This window comes from Macaca thibetana, chromosome 12 (assembly GCF_024542745.1).
Source record: "Macaca thibetana thibetana isolate TM-01 chromosome 12, ASM2454274v1, whole genome shotgun sequence".
In the NCBI taxonomy this organism is placed as follows: Eukaryota; Metazoa; Chordata; class Mammalia; order Primates; family Cercopithecidae; genus Macaca; species Macaca thibetana.
In genome coordinates this window covers 76,902,481-76,917,497 of record NC_065589.1, presented here as the reverse complement: position 1 = coordinate 76,917,497, position 15,017 = coordinate 76,902,481, and the positions used below count along the sequence as shown (strand labels likewise).

Here is a 15,017-nt window from a genome sequence, read left to right as displayed (position 1 = left end):
GACACCAGTTCTTCCCCCTAACAGAGAACACACCTGCTGCTTGTAATTCTGGGAGGTCATTACCCCCTACCCCCAGTGACATATCTACCCTAGGTTTTCTTGTCAACCTGGGCATGCCTCTGTGTGTGTGTGTGTGTGTGTGTGTGTGTGTGTGTGTGTGTGTGCTCCCCTTCTCCCCCAATTTGTAATGTAAAAAATCTCCATATCATTATAATATTCTGTTAACAAAAAGTGACTGGGCAAACAATAAAATAAAAAATGTAATCTTTATTAGTTTTGCACATTTTAAATGTTGGTTAGCATTATTTAGCATAATAGTAGCATTTTCCAGCATGCAGTTCACGAATACAATTTATCTAAGTAGTTTTAAGAAAAAGAGGAGCCTATGGTTTGCTTCTGTAAGAAACACAAAATGTCCTGATGTAATTGACTATATAAGTTGACTACTCTGTTTTTGTGGAAAAAAAAATTATGAAGCCTACATTATATTTAAAACAATCTAGAGTAGCATTATTCCAAAGAAATGAAAACATAAACCAAAGTCAGAAAAAAAGAACAAAAATAAAATAAGCACTACCTTCAATTCAGTTAGTACAGGTACTACCAGAAGTACAAATAAAATTTTAAACCCTTTTGCAATTGCAAAGCATAATTTGGATATGAGTTGTGAACCTATTTTGCTCCTTAAAATTGTGAAATGATCTAAAATTAGCAAATGTAATTAAAAAAGCAGAAATCTACAACTCCCCAGTCTTGTTTTCACGTCTTATTTAGCAAATTTCTTTCGTGAAAAAGTACTATGGACAGAAAGTAAGAAAAGTGATTGTGATATCAACCTGAAGATAATTTCCTCTTCATATTTATGTACATAATGCTGAAAAATAAAATGACTTTTTACAGTATTTATATTTGCTTGTAAAATTCTAAACACATTTTTAACAGGTTAAGCAGTGTGTTTTTTTAAACGTGTCTGTACAGTCTGGCTATATACCATATGTTATCCACTTAAAATGTAAAAATAACCAAAAAGCTGTTAAAGTGCTGCAAACTATTGCTTAATGACTTAAATAAATGAGATCTGTTGAACAATTTCCTTGACTTTACCACTGACATATGGTTTCTCATAAATAAGATTCTGAGCAGGGAGAGAAACCAGATACAGCAGCACGGTAATATAAACATGCATTGATAGCATCCAAACTATCTATAAATGGTACAGAATACATTTTATTACCTGTGTAAAGCTTGCACTCTACATTTCTTGTGGTACATATTTGATGCAATAAATACTGTGCTTAGGTCATTATTTTTTTGCTCAAACGTGCACCACAGGGCAAAATGACTATTTACATAATAAATAGCATTTCCTTAACATATACAGTGTCAACCTTGCTGAGAGCCAAAGATGGCTAAACAAAGTGCAGGATAAAGCAGAAATTTATAAAGAGTTATTTTGGTCAATTCAGTCTTCTGGCGGTGGAGGGTGAGGGGCAATATTCACTATTCAGGTTTTTTTTTTTTTAATACAACAAAAAGAAACATAACATTTATGACTCCAGACATTTGAATGAAGTTTGCACCTGCTAAGATTTACTGGCCTATCCGCAAACTATCTACTTGGTCTAGGGGCTGGATTTCGCAAAACAAGATCAACAAAGCACCTCCACTTATCACCCAATTACCCTCCCAGAAATATGGTGAAATTTAAGAACTTGTGTTTCTTGTGACTTTTTCTCATGCATGATCTCTAAGTGCAGCATGCCCTCATGCAAACCACGACTTTGTGTAGCTGGGAGGGCCATGTGGTTGCCATACCCCCAGGTGGCATACCTGTTATAGAGGTCCTTAGCCTATTTCTCAACAGAAACTTCGTTTACAAAAATAGTCACATATAATAAACACATGGATTAACAAAAAGATGAATCCACTAACAGATTCCGTAAAAATGTGACAAATGTGGCAGTTGAAATGCAAACAGTGGATACAATTACTATACTAAAGTGTTTCATGTTAAACAACCCCAAAATTATAGGTTTGCACCCCTTGAAACTGGTCCCTACAGTCTGACTAGCCACTGTGTATCTTATCTTCAGCAGTGTCAGCTGGTAGTGAGAACAGTAACCTCCTGTCAAGGTCGTCTCCCCTTTACACAGAGTCACAGTTTACTGACAAGGGGTCACTGTCTTATTGTAGGCACTGACCTTAAGGAGATTTGTGTAAAAACAGTCAGTTTGGCATTGACCTCCTAAAGGAGTCCTGTTGATAAAAATACATCACCTTCACAGGCTGTAAACAATTTGTCACCCAATTATTTTTATTTGTTTTCATTTATTTCCCTTTGGCTTTTTCATCTTTGCCTTCTTGCTCATGTTTTTCCACAATTGGCTTTGTCACCCGGTCATAGGAAGGTGGACAAGCTGCAGTGGACATGGTCAGATCAGTTTTTTCTGTAATAGAGTTTTCATTTATTCTGTCAATTATCATGTCTTCTTTTATAAGATTAGCCCCACCTTTGATTTTGTTTTTATTGTATGTAAAGGAAGCTTGTTTTACAGTTCGCTTTAAAAGGTGGCGTCTGTAAGCACGCTGAATAATAACAGCAGATACTTCCTCTTGCTTTCGTTTTAAAGTAGTAGTGATTGGCTGATAGGAGACCTTGGAAGGATTGGAAGCCATGAATCGCTCTTCCATCTGTATTCGTAGAGCATCCATCTCTCCACTCTCTCCTAGAACCCGCTTTGTAAAAGCAAATAAGATATCAAGACAGTGGATCCGGTCACCACTCACCATGGGCAAATCCATAGCAATGAGCTGGAGTTTGTTTGGTTGTGGCAGATTGAGAGGCGGTTCAAGTGCAGCTGCAAACTGAGATAATTTTTCAAATTCCATGAACTGAGTTGCATCGGGATCAAACTTCTCCCAAACCTCATAGAACATCTCAAAGTCATCCTCACTCAGAGGCTCTGCACTTTCTTCAGTAGCAACACTGAAGTTCTCCAGGATGACTGCGATGTACATGTTCACCACAACCAGGAAGGATATGATGATGTAACTGACAAAAAAGAAAATTCCAACAGATGGGTTCCCGCAATCTCCCTTAACTGAGCTTCCAGGGTTAACTTTATTAGGGTCACAGTCGGGTGGCTTACTGTTGAGAATGGGTGCTAGCAATCCATCCCAGCCAGCAGAGGTTGTAATTTGGAACAGGCAGATCATGCTGTTGCCAAAGGTCTCAAAGTTGAACATGTCATCGATCCCAACTTCCCTCTTAACATAGGCAAAGTTAGACATCCCAAAGATGGCGTAGATGAACATGACCAGGAAGAGCAGGAGGCCGATGTTAAATAACGCAGGAAGGGACATCATCAAAGCAAAGAGCAGCGTGCGGATCCCCTTTGCTCCTTTGATCAGACGTAGGATTCGGCCAATCCTGGCAAGACGGATCACTCGGAACAGGGTAGGGGACACGAAATACTTTTCTATCAGCTCGGCCAGAAACATACCTAGAATAAACAATGAGAATACCAACCAGTGAAGAAATCATGCGTTAAAAATAAACATATGTTTCTTCTAAAGCTCCAAGGTAAAGTTCAGAGTCCTGAACTCAGTTATATTATCTTAAATATGGCAGCTATATAATACATATATACAATTGCATATTATATATTATAAATAAATCTTAATTTTGAAATTCAGCAATAATTTCAACTATAAGGATTACAGTACTTTTTTTTTTTATCTTTAAGAGATGTTTATAAACTACTTTTAGTTTATGTAAAGTACCAAGTCAGAATTTAGAAATAAAATAAGTTAAAAATTCACATTTGACTGAACAGTAGCGGCCCAACAGTATAGGTACAAGTTTATATGTATACAGTGACTTTTTCTGAAATTGCCATATTCTAAATTCTCTATTTACTCCTTTTCCATCTGAAAGTATTGGTAGCTTTTGATGCTACTTTCACCTCCCCATGATCTTGGTACTTACTTAAGTTCCACTCTAATATTTTTATATACTTATTTATGTATGTTCTGGTGCATTTCTAAAAGGATCCCAGGTTGATGCTCTTTTTAGTCTCCTGTACTTAATGTTGTATTTCAATTCTTTTTGGTCTCCTGTACCTAACACTGTAATCTCAGTCTTCTTATTTTAACCTTCTCTCTCCATTTGCTTTTTAAATAAAAACTATATTTGTAAAGTTAAAAAGAAGAGCTCAAGAAACCAAATGCCTTCAAGTTTAAATGCCTCATTCTGAAAAGACGAAGTATAAGAGAGTGTGTGTGTGTGTGTGTGTGTGTGTGTGTGTGTAAGAGAGAGAGAAGGAGATGTGTAGGAATACACCTTTATACCTTAGCCATACTAGTTATAACCAAGGATTATAATTAGTGGGAATCAAAGGCTGTATACAATGTGTTGGATATAGGCCATTTTCTTCAGAGAAGGGAGTGGCATGAAAATCTGTCCAACAGAGGTGCCTTGTTTTGAATAGCAAAATATTGAACCAGTCATATCATCCTGTTTAGGGAAGAATGAATAGTTTAGGCCCACAGACAGATGCTTTTCACTTTACTAGAGCTTTAGTTGTGTCTAATGAAATGAGCTATTGCTCATGAGGCTAGTTATATGTTCCAGGCTTTGAAGTATAGTACTAATGATGTCCCATGTCATTGTATTTCCCTTGTGCATCATTATTATAAACCCATTTTTAAGGTAGTCTAGAAAATCTCTACATGACACTCGTAAAGAACCTACTATATGCATTTGCTAATAATGTTTTGTCCTCGTCTTTATTCTCTTTTTACGCAATACTTTTCTTTATCTTGAAACCACTTTCCACTAATATCTATATGCTAGTGACTCCATGTCTATTCTCTAAAGCAATTTTCCTGAGTACCAGACTACATTTCTAGTCTTGTTAATGGAACCATCTAGATACTGTATTGGTTCTTCAATCTCAACATGTCAAAAACATTTTTATCTTACTTAATAGCACAGGTCTAGTTCAAATGACTACATTTACACTAAGTATAATTATTCTAAATGGATAGAATAAGAAACAATACTGACTACAGTAGGAGACATTATGTTAAAAAACCAAACATCTGGATAAAATGTATCAAAATATTTACAGTGATTATCTCTGATTGCTGGGATGATCTTGAATCTAATCTTGATTGTTTCAACTTTCACTTCTATTTAACTGAATTTAAGAACTTTAAATATTTCTTACCTACAATGGAGAGAATGACAACCACAAAATCAAAAATATTCCAGCCAATGGTAAAGTAATAATGGCGTAGAGAGATGAGCTTCAGTACACACTCTCCAGTAAACAGCACAATGAACACCAGATTGATTCGTGACAAAATGGTAGTCACATATTCACTCTGGTCATCTGTTTCCACCATCATTGTGACCATGTTAAGACAGATGAGAATCATGATGCTTATGTCAAAAACTTGTCTGGTTACGAAGTCAAAGACCATTCCTTGAAATTTGTTCTGTAGAGAAATAGAAATGCTTTTAGCAATAAAGGAGTTTTCTCATGTGCGTTAGCATCAAGTACTTTCTGCATTAATTGACTTTCTAGTTTCTTGCAAAGTAGTCATTGACCCTGATTTTTGTAAGAATGATTTATAGCATATTAATTGTTAAAATTTAGTTATTTAAATTGCCATTTACTAATGTGCATTTCTCAGAATAACAATCCCTTGTCCAAAGAGGGTTTCTGATGAAAAAAAAACAAAAACAAAACCAGAACACTCGATACTGTATATTTCTTCCAGAGATATGCAATGCATATCAACATTTTAAGATTATGAGAAGGTAAGAAACCCATTTAATTTCTTTTCAAGACTTTCTAATGATCAGCTGGACCATACATCCATTTTAAAATATAGTACTATTAATATTTCACTTGTATTCTGAAATAATTGTTAAAGAGAATTTGGAATTTCCAGGACACATCTATAACATTATGCATTTAAATACCACATCAATATTCATATTCTTCTACCAAATAGCCTTGGCTAACATTGTCAGACACAGAATGCTGAACCTGCACAAGGATAATGGGACCAGAATGACATTTCTTATATGTTTATGTCAAAAAAATTCATGTTCTTTGTCATTGATCTGTGATTCTGCTTCCCAGTTCTGCCACTGCTGGTCACTGAACGTCATCCGCAGGCTTATTTCTTTGGGCCACTGAGGAATTCTGAGGGCATTTTCTCACATATTTTTCCTACAAATTGTTGGTTCTTTTCTACTTTCAGTGCTAATTTTAACAGAGAAAGTACATATTTCTCGATCACTCTCAGGAAGGCAATATTCAGTCATCACAATATGAGTATTTGCTAGTATTTTTTCCTTGATGCACCCTAGGAGTTACTGAAACCTCTCAGATCATCATCATAAACATCTTTAGAGTGTGGGATAATAGCTCTCCATTTTAATAGCAGTTTGTTTGTTTCATCATGGAAGCATGAGTATTGTTATTTATCATCATAAACTGTAATTAGTGACCCTGACTTCTGCAGACATTAGTAATATCTAACTCTGTAGCCATATATATGAGTAGTAGATACTGGAATTCTTTCCTCCTTTAAAACACTTAGTATCTCTAGTGAAAAATAAAATAGAAGTAAGGTGCTATTTCACTCAACACTTCATCCATTTCTTAAAATATTAGAAAATTGCATTTCTTATAGCCCCATCCAAAGGTTTACTTCTTTCCCTGATATTACTTGGCAACCGTTCTTGAGTTGTGTGATTAACTTTCTCTTGTGCATATCACATGGTCTATGTGTCCATTGGCCAATTAATATGGATTCTAATGGTATGCTTCTAAATCTCTTGAAGTCAAGGCATCTTCTATTTTTTCTTGTTCTTTTTGGTGTTTAATTTTTGTTGTTGTTACCATTACCATAAAAGATACAAACTATGATGCTCTAAAAGTGAAAGAAATTTTTTCTACTGGAAATGTTAGCTACTTTCTTTTTTGTGAGACAACCATGCAAGTTTTTGTTTTTATATTTTCCCCCATATCATTTGGTATTTCTTACTCCTGGTCGAGGTATAGGCTTTTGCGGTTTTTTCGATCCTAATTTTTTCATTGCATTATAGTATTTCTTCTGTTCTTCTGTCATAAAGATGTCTTGACCTCCAAAGTATAGAAAAGAAAAATCAAACTGGTTAAAACTGTGTCCTTTTGCACATATTTTTTCAATGTTAAAATAGAAAATGTATGGCTAAAAAAATAAATGCAAAATTCAACTGATTAGCATAATTATATCTGTGATTCAAAATGTGAAAAATTGAAAGTTCTCTTTAGGTATGATAATAATATCTAATTCCTTAAATAATTCAAAATTGACTTTATTATTATTTTCTTATGAAGACAAACCCCCAAATCTCAAAAAGGTTAAGTATTTTATCCAAGACTATATGCTTAGTGAATGGTGAAATTTGGTTCACTGAGATAATAAATACTTGGTACCTTATACTATACATACTACCTTTATGATGTTAAAGGTAATAATTTTCTTATTTAAATGTAGCAAAGAGTTAGAGTATGTATACTGCAAGATGGTTTGGAGTTACTCATTAAAAAAGTCACTCCAACTCTGTCAAGAATTGGAGCAAAGGGATAAAAAGAAAACTGGATGAGTGAGTGAGAGATTTAGGGGATAAATCAGAGCTCATAGCATAGTAAGTATGGGACAGACTAGTAGGGATAGAAGATTGGAACACTGGCAAGTAAGTGAAATGGAGTAGCCTGATATTGCCTACAGGGAATTGAGGGGAGAATGTTCTGTAGTGAAAGAAAGCACTCATTATACAAAAAGCAAACATACTGAGCAAGTGAGATGAAGCAACAGTACATAAAGGAAGAAACACAAATGGCCAACAAGCATTTAAGAACATGTTCAAATGTAATAAAATACATAAAAGTCATAACAATTAAGGTGATAAAATTCATAAAAATAAAAATTAAATAGTTTTCACTTATTAAATACCAAGTATTCAAAAACAAAGATAATGTTTGGTGACAGTGAGGGAATAGTGGCATGGGTGCTCATACACTGTTATTGGGAGTTTGAGTAGATATATTACTCTGGGGGAGTAAAATACTTCATTGTGGGAATTTATTCTAAGGAAATAATTAAAGCCTTATTTTCTCTCTCTCTCTCTTTTTTTATGTACGAAGACTTTCAACAAGGTACTATTTAAATCATTAAAGATTAAAAACAATCTAAATTATCAACCTACTAGGGAATGAATAAGTAAATTATGATAATGTATGTATGAAGACTTAACAAAATGAGAAAATACTGATGTTAAGTCAAAAGTGGAATTTATAATTATAGATAAAAATTAAAACAATAAGTATGTATAGAAATAGTCTGAACAGAAAAACAAAATGTGAATGGCAGCAGTTACTTCCAAGTGAAGATATTTATTTACTTTCCATATGTTCTATAATGTACATAAGTAACTGGGACAATCAAATGAGCCTTATAAATGATAAATAATAAAGAGTCATACAATTCAAGACAGAAAGGGATAGCTTATAATTAAATATCTTGGAGAAAGAAGTGGGAATATATAAAAGAAATCAATGAAAGAAAAAAGCATAAAAATAAACACTAGAAGAAGCTTACATCCGGTTTCCTAATTTCAAAAAATTAGTTGGAAAATATATTTTCAAGGGGGAGGGGGTAGTTGTACGCATAAAATAACAAGTTGTTTTCGGGAAAGGGGCATATTAGGTTGCTTTCTAGTTTTATTCTAATTATTATTATATTTAAGACAGAAAATGTTTCTTGATAATGAATAAAAGGAGAAAAACTTTACGAACCTATGCACAAGAGTGTGGAACACAGTTATTCTTAGCTTTCTATAGCTGGAAATATATGGATAGTGAATGACAGAGGGAGAGGAAGGAAAAATCAGTTATAATATATACTCCCATTTGGTTTCTAAATTCAAGTACGCATTTGGCAGAGAAAACACTTCAAGGAATAATTTTCTATCTCAGTGGGAGAGAAAATATTAGAAATACTTATCTTCTTTTTCTGTTGGTTGAAATTATCTATGATGACACCAATAAACAGGTTCAAGGTGAAGAAGGACCCAAAGATGATGAAAATAACAAAGTAAAGATACATGTACAGACTTTCTTCATACTTAGGCTGGAGTTCCACCTACCAAAGGAGATTATTTTGTAAAATATTACCATACATTTTAGTGCTGGAAATATCATTGGTGCTTTTTCATAACAATAGAAAAAAATTATTCTTACTAATATGTCAGCATTTTTTTTTTTTTCTGAATCAACTACCTCTAAAAACATCTCTGAAATTAGTCTTTAGGGATGTTTTCATGTGAAAAATGTGGCTACTATGACATTCTAAAATCTATTTTTATAACTATAAATACAAATACTATTCTTCCATTTGAACAGTAATGTGCTAAATTTACAAGCTTTTAAGGTACTGAATTTTAGTAATTTTAAAATTATTAATAAAAATTTTAAAACTGTAAATATCCATAGGCTAGGTTTAGAAACAATCATTCATGTATGCATGAAATAATGTAGCAAATAAGAAATGAGTTGTTCATTCAGATGTTTGGCACTATACCCTAATGTGACAGTCACTGAATTTTTCAGATTAAGTAGACATAAATGGACAGTTCATTTTATAAATCCTCAGTTGATTGTTTAATTCCTAGATTGTGCTTATAACAAATGGACTATTACTTATAATTTAGTAATGGACTGAAAAAGTCACTACAATATTTTAACAGATTCCTGTCCTTCTAAAGGCAACAAAGTTAAAAGCCAACTAAACACACAAAACAAAATATAAGTGACAGAGTGAAATAAAACAACTCTGGAGGTTATCAAAATGATATTCAACATAAAACTAAAGCTATTTGAAATGCACTTCGAGAAAGATAACACCAAACTATCAGGTTGAAGACTGCAGGGACAAAGGGTATTCTTCATGATGATAAACTAAACAGATGAGACTTCAGGATAGAAAGATGAAGGATGACAGAAAATACTACGTCTTGCAAAGTTTTGAAGAGCAAAGTTGGAATGAGCGTGAATTTCAGTTTAGGTCATAGAGCCTTAAAGAGGCTGAAATCAAATAAAATAGGTTTATACTTTGGTGATATACACTCAAAGGAATCTGTTGGCCACAGAAATGATTGCAACTTCAGTCAATTTATGGAGGCTAAAAATCATATAAAAGCATTCTTTTTTTTGGTTTAAAATATGATTATTTGAAAGAAATCAACACAGTAATCTAAGACTGACAGAACAATATCCATAAGTTTTCATGCTGTCTAATATGGAGGGTGATTATACATTTCAACTAATGATAGAAATCATATATTTCTTCAAATTTGGCCCTATACACTAAAATTACTACTAATTATATAATGTGTGGATAAATAGGAAAGAAAATAGAAAATATTTAAAAGAAAAATATTTGTTAGTTATTAAATATATGAATTTCTTACTTTGGTTTTCAAAATAATGCATGTGTTGAATTATCTTAGTAAGATCTTTCTGATAAACATTGCTGTGCTTGAATACTTACCTGACACACTTTTTCCCAAATATTTTAAATCAAGATAGAATCATTTCATTTGGTTATATTTTATCCGATTAATTTTACCACCTGGTCAATATTATAAAAAGACTTAGAATACAAGGAATACTTACATTTCTGGAATCAACTGCTGCATACATTATATCCATCCATCCTTTAAATGTGGCCTATTAAGAAGGACATGCATGTTTTACTTTGGAGTAAAAAATAATTTGGGACCTGATGTTTAATAAATATTCTTACTGATATAATTTTCAAAAGGGAATATTTTTGAAAGACATTTCAAAACAAATTTTACATAGATTTTGGACCAAGACAGTATGTTAATAAGGCTTTTCATTTCTAGAACACATATTGAACAAAATGACCATTTGATATATCCTCTCATTTGATAACCAACTCACAAGTACTTTTCAATTCTTTAGAGTTCATGGTATCATGATATTTAAAGCAGTATTAAAATTTGCTGGAGCACTTTTAGGAGGTCTTACAAATGCGAACACATGTGTCAATAGCTCTATCAGGCTAATAATTACAACTTAGATCTAAGGATCATCTGCTAAAATTTATCTGCAGGGTGATCAAAGTGATTGAAAATTTAAGATTTCTCTTTATTATAACAATGTAAGGATAGTACCAGGATACATAAAGGCAGGGTTGCAACTATCTTTTTAAGAATTTTAGAGCAAAACATTTAAAATAATCCCATATTCTATTTTCTTTCTGAAATTCTTGAAGATAATAACTTAATATGAATAAGAAATGTGAACAATAGTACAGCAGACACTTGGCACTCACAGGATGAAGGATACTCAGGCTAACAACTTACAGTAATTTGTTACTTGTCCTAGGGCATGAATTTTGAGTCCTGTGGGCCTAAAAGGATTATTCCTTAGCTAGTGAGGGAGGCTAGCAAAGCTTTAGCATCTGTATCACAATATATCTTTGTTTTGATAACACTAACCCTTGTGAAGTGGTGGATATCATGAGACAAAAGCTAAGCAAGGGTGTGGGTGACAGCAGTGAAAAGAAAGTAATGATTCTTAGCTAGAAAGTACAAGGCTTTTGTACATGAAAGAGAGATGTGTTAAATATGTTAGTGGCTTAGGTCAATGATAGAACAAGTTCATTACACACTTGGTATAGAAACAGAAAAAAGTGATTCAAGGGGCCATTTCAATGACTTACTAATCAATAGAGAGGTGATTCTATAAAAGCCAAATGTGAAGCAGTATTTTAGAGGGTTTTTTTTTTTTTTTTTTTTTTTTGGTAGCAGAATTTATTTAATAGCTTTGTACAGGACCATCACTATATTTTCAAAATTGCTTACATTTTAAAGGATTGCTTAAAATTTTAAATATTTCTTTCCTCAAATTTATGGAGGAAGTGGTTGCTTTAGTGATATTTACAAGTGTGGTCATTCGTTAAAGGTTACAATAAATGCCCAAATAAATGTCATCATGTGTTGACAATTTTTAAAGAAAACATTCTTGCCAGATTTTTTTAACTTTTATTTTTATTTGTCTTTAGATACAGGGTCTCACTATGTTGCCCCCACTGGTCTAGATCTCCTGGCCTCAAGCAATCCTCCAGTTTTGGCCTCCTAAAGAGCTGGGATTACAGGCATGAGCCAACATGCCCCACCCGTTCTTGCCAGTGGGGCATTTTTAAAATAGAGATTTTAAAAATCTCTATTTTAATTGCATGAATATTCCGAGTAGGTCAAAAATGTTAAGAAGATAAATAAGAATTTCCAACAAAAAGGTGGGAAGAATTTGTAAAGTAATCATAGTAGACACCTCTGGAAGAGCTGCAAAAGGGTTTTGACTAGTGTTGGTTTGTTTGCTTAGTTAGTCTCCCGGCTGAACAGTTGAAATCATAACCTTGGTGAGCAAAAATTGATTTCTGCCCTAAAGACACTGTAGAACCGCAAGGGAAGAAAGAAATTGTACAGTCTTTTTTTTTTAAGCTGAATTTTCAAATAATCTGGACTCTTATTTTATTCCCTGCTTTGTTGTGGTGCTGCTGCAGCTAGAAGCAGAATCAAATGAAAATGTTAAAAGGGCTACCTTTTTAAATATAAATTATAAGCTATTTTTCTTGGATACCCAGTCTTAGAGACCCAATAGTGAAAACATTAATATTTAGGATAAAATAGACTTAAATAATGGTGCTGAAAGGTCATTTGAGACAAGATAATAGCTGCTTGTGCTTCATTTTTGTTTCTAGTTGCTTTCAGGTATTATTTCCACTTCACTATGGGGACCTAATTCTCTCTCTCTCTCTCTCTTCTTTTTGTTTTAGATGGAGTTTCGCTCTTTGTTGCCCAGGCTGGAGTGCAGTGGCACAATCTTGGCTCACTGCAATCTCCGCCTCCTGGGTTCAAGTGATTCTCCTGTCTCAGCCTCCTGAGTAGCTGGGATTACAAGTGCCCACCACCACATTTGGATCTAATTCTAAAACCTGAATGTCATTCCGCAAACATTGATTGAAATAATAGACTTCAGCAGCAGTTAATCCCTACGAATTAATTACAGTCCAATTAGGTGTATTAAGTGTATGTGTTTTGGAAGATGATCTATCTGTTAAGTGTATTCTGTTTTGGTAGCTGATCAGTGAAACAAGCCTTCTAATCACAATAAAAATGGCAAAGTTACTGATTTATTTATTAACTTGTTTATATAGAAAGAAAGAGCAATATAGAAACAAAGAAAATACAAGAAAAAGACAAAGAGGTCTTTGTTTGGCCTGGTCACTACTGACTATATCTGCAGTCCTTACATGTAATAATGTTTTCACCCAGCTGGGCTCATAAACTTGTACTAACAAACTGAAATTTTTTAAATAGAAAGAAATATATACTTTTTCTTAGGTACTAAATAATAGATGTGTGTAATTATTTTATTATTCCAAACAATAAAAATATTCAGAGAAAATAGTGTTCACTTACAACTTGAAGCAAAGAGAGATACCCAAATCCTACATTATCAAAGTTTACTTTCACATTTTTCCATCGAGCAGTCTCATTTCTTTCTATTAGTTTTAGGCAATCAGTATGATTATTCACGTCTTCGATGTCAAACCTGTCACCAGTTGTGGTGTTAATACAGTGGTAGAATTTGCCAGCAAACAAATTTACGCCCATGATGCTGAAAATTAGCCAGAATATAAGACAAACCAGAAGCACATTCATGATGGATGGAATTGCTCCTAAAAGGGCATTCACAACCACCTAATACACAAATGGAAAAAAAGAAAAGTCAGAATTCTTATCTGTTAATAAAGAAAAAAAAATTCCCCTAGTAATCTCTGGCTTTCTCATTTTTTTTTTCTATCAAGGCTATTTATTCTAGGATATTTAAAAGCAAGGTTTAAAAAAATCTTAAAATACATTTTTTTTCTTAAGCAAAACACTTAGGAAAACAACTATAGGCAATATAACCAAGAAATGAAACAAAAACGTGTTTTAAAAAAAGGGAGGGAGAAGCATTAAAAGGTTAAAGGAAAAGCAAAATCGGAGGAACTTGCTGCCAGATGAAGTTAGAATTGTGTTGTTTATCAGAAAAAAGAAAAGTTAAAAAGCCTATGCAGAAGTTTAACTCATTTTAAAAAGGCAGTATACTAAAGAACAAAACTAAAACATTTGGACCTGAGTTGATTTGACCAATATATTTTTAAAATAACTTAAAAATTCAGATAATGAATATAAAAAATTATTAAATACCTAATATAATTGTCATTAATTATTCATGCATTGCTATGACTAATAATTTTTGCATAAGAAGCAAGACAATTTGCATTATGTATTTCATTAGATCATCACATCGTTTATTTCAAGCTCCAGTCATGTCAGTTGTTTCATTTACTGAGTTTAATTCAAAACACTTATTTCAAATGAAACATAATAGAAATCATTTCTTGGAGAAATAAGAAAAAGAGGGATGCTATACATAGTTCTCAAATCTGATGTGATCACATGAAGCTCTGTGTTCAATTATTATCTACTTTTTTTTTCTATAGAAGGATGTCTTCCCCCTCTTTATTTCTGGACCACTAGTTAAAAATCTGAGTGTTCATGTTTGGCAACAACATAGGGGTGGCTTCCTTACTTTCTCCTCCATCCCTCCCACTGGAGCTGCACAGGAGTGGCTAAGAGGGAAGGTAAAAACAGACCCTAAAATGCTTGTAAGGGGCAGCTGCCTTAAACTTGGACATTAATAGCTGTGTTTAATTCCACCTATGTGCTTGTATTATTCTTGTCAACCTGATCCAAAGGAAGTAGTCATCAAAACATCTTCTATTTGCCATTTGATGCCAGTGTATTTTTAGAACTATTTTTTAACTGCCTGTCTGTAAACAAAAATACATGAGCCAATTTCTTATACTTCTGA

General features: G+C 33.3%; 1 protein-coding gene across 6 annotated transcripts in view; it reads right to left on the bottom strand.

Annotated features, from left to right (window-relative positions):
* Positions 1 to 247: 247 nt before the first annotated feature.
* The window catches only part of SCN1A (sodium voltage-gated channel alpha subunit 1), a 160,797-nt gene continuing 146,027 nt past the window's right edge, over positions 248 to 15,017 (bottom strand). For 5 of the 6 annotated variants that reach the window (XM_050752501.1, XM_050752504.1, XM_050752505.1 and 2 more), the window contains 3 exons: positions 13,577 to 13,858; positions 10,740 to 10,793; positions 8,580 to 9,207 (listed from right to left, as the gene is read on the bottom strand). In XM_050752501.1, coding sequence (XP_050608458.1) covers positions 8,989 to 9,207; positions 10,740 to 10,793; positions 13,577 to 13,858 — 555 coding nt within the window. In that variant the 3' untranslated portion in view covers positions 8,580 to 8,988. Of the gene's footprint in view, positions 3,504 to 5,231; positions 5,503 to 7,065; positions 7,171 to 8,579; positions 9,208 to 10,739; positions 10,794 to 13,576; positions 13,859 to 15,017 lie in introns of those variants that run through there. The other variant, XM_050752506.1, reaches the window with a different exon arrangement.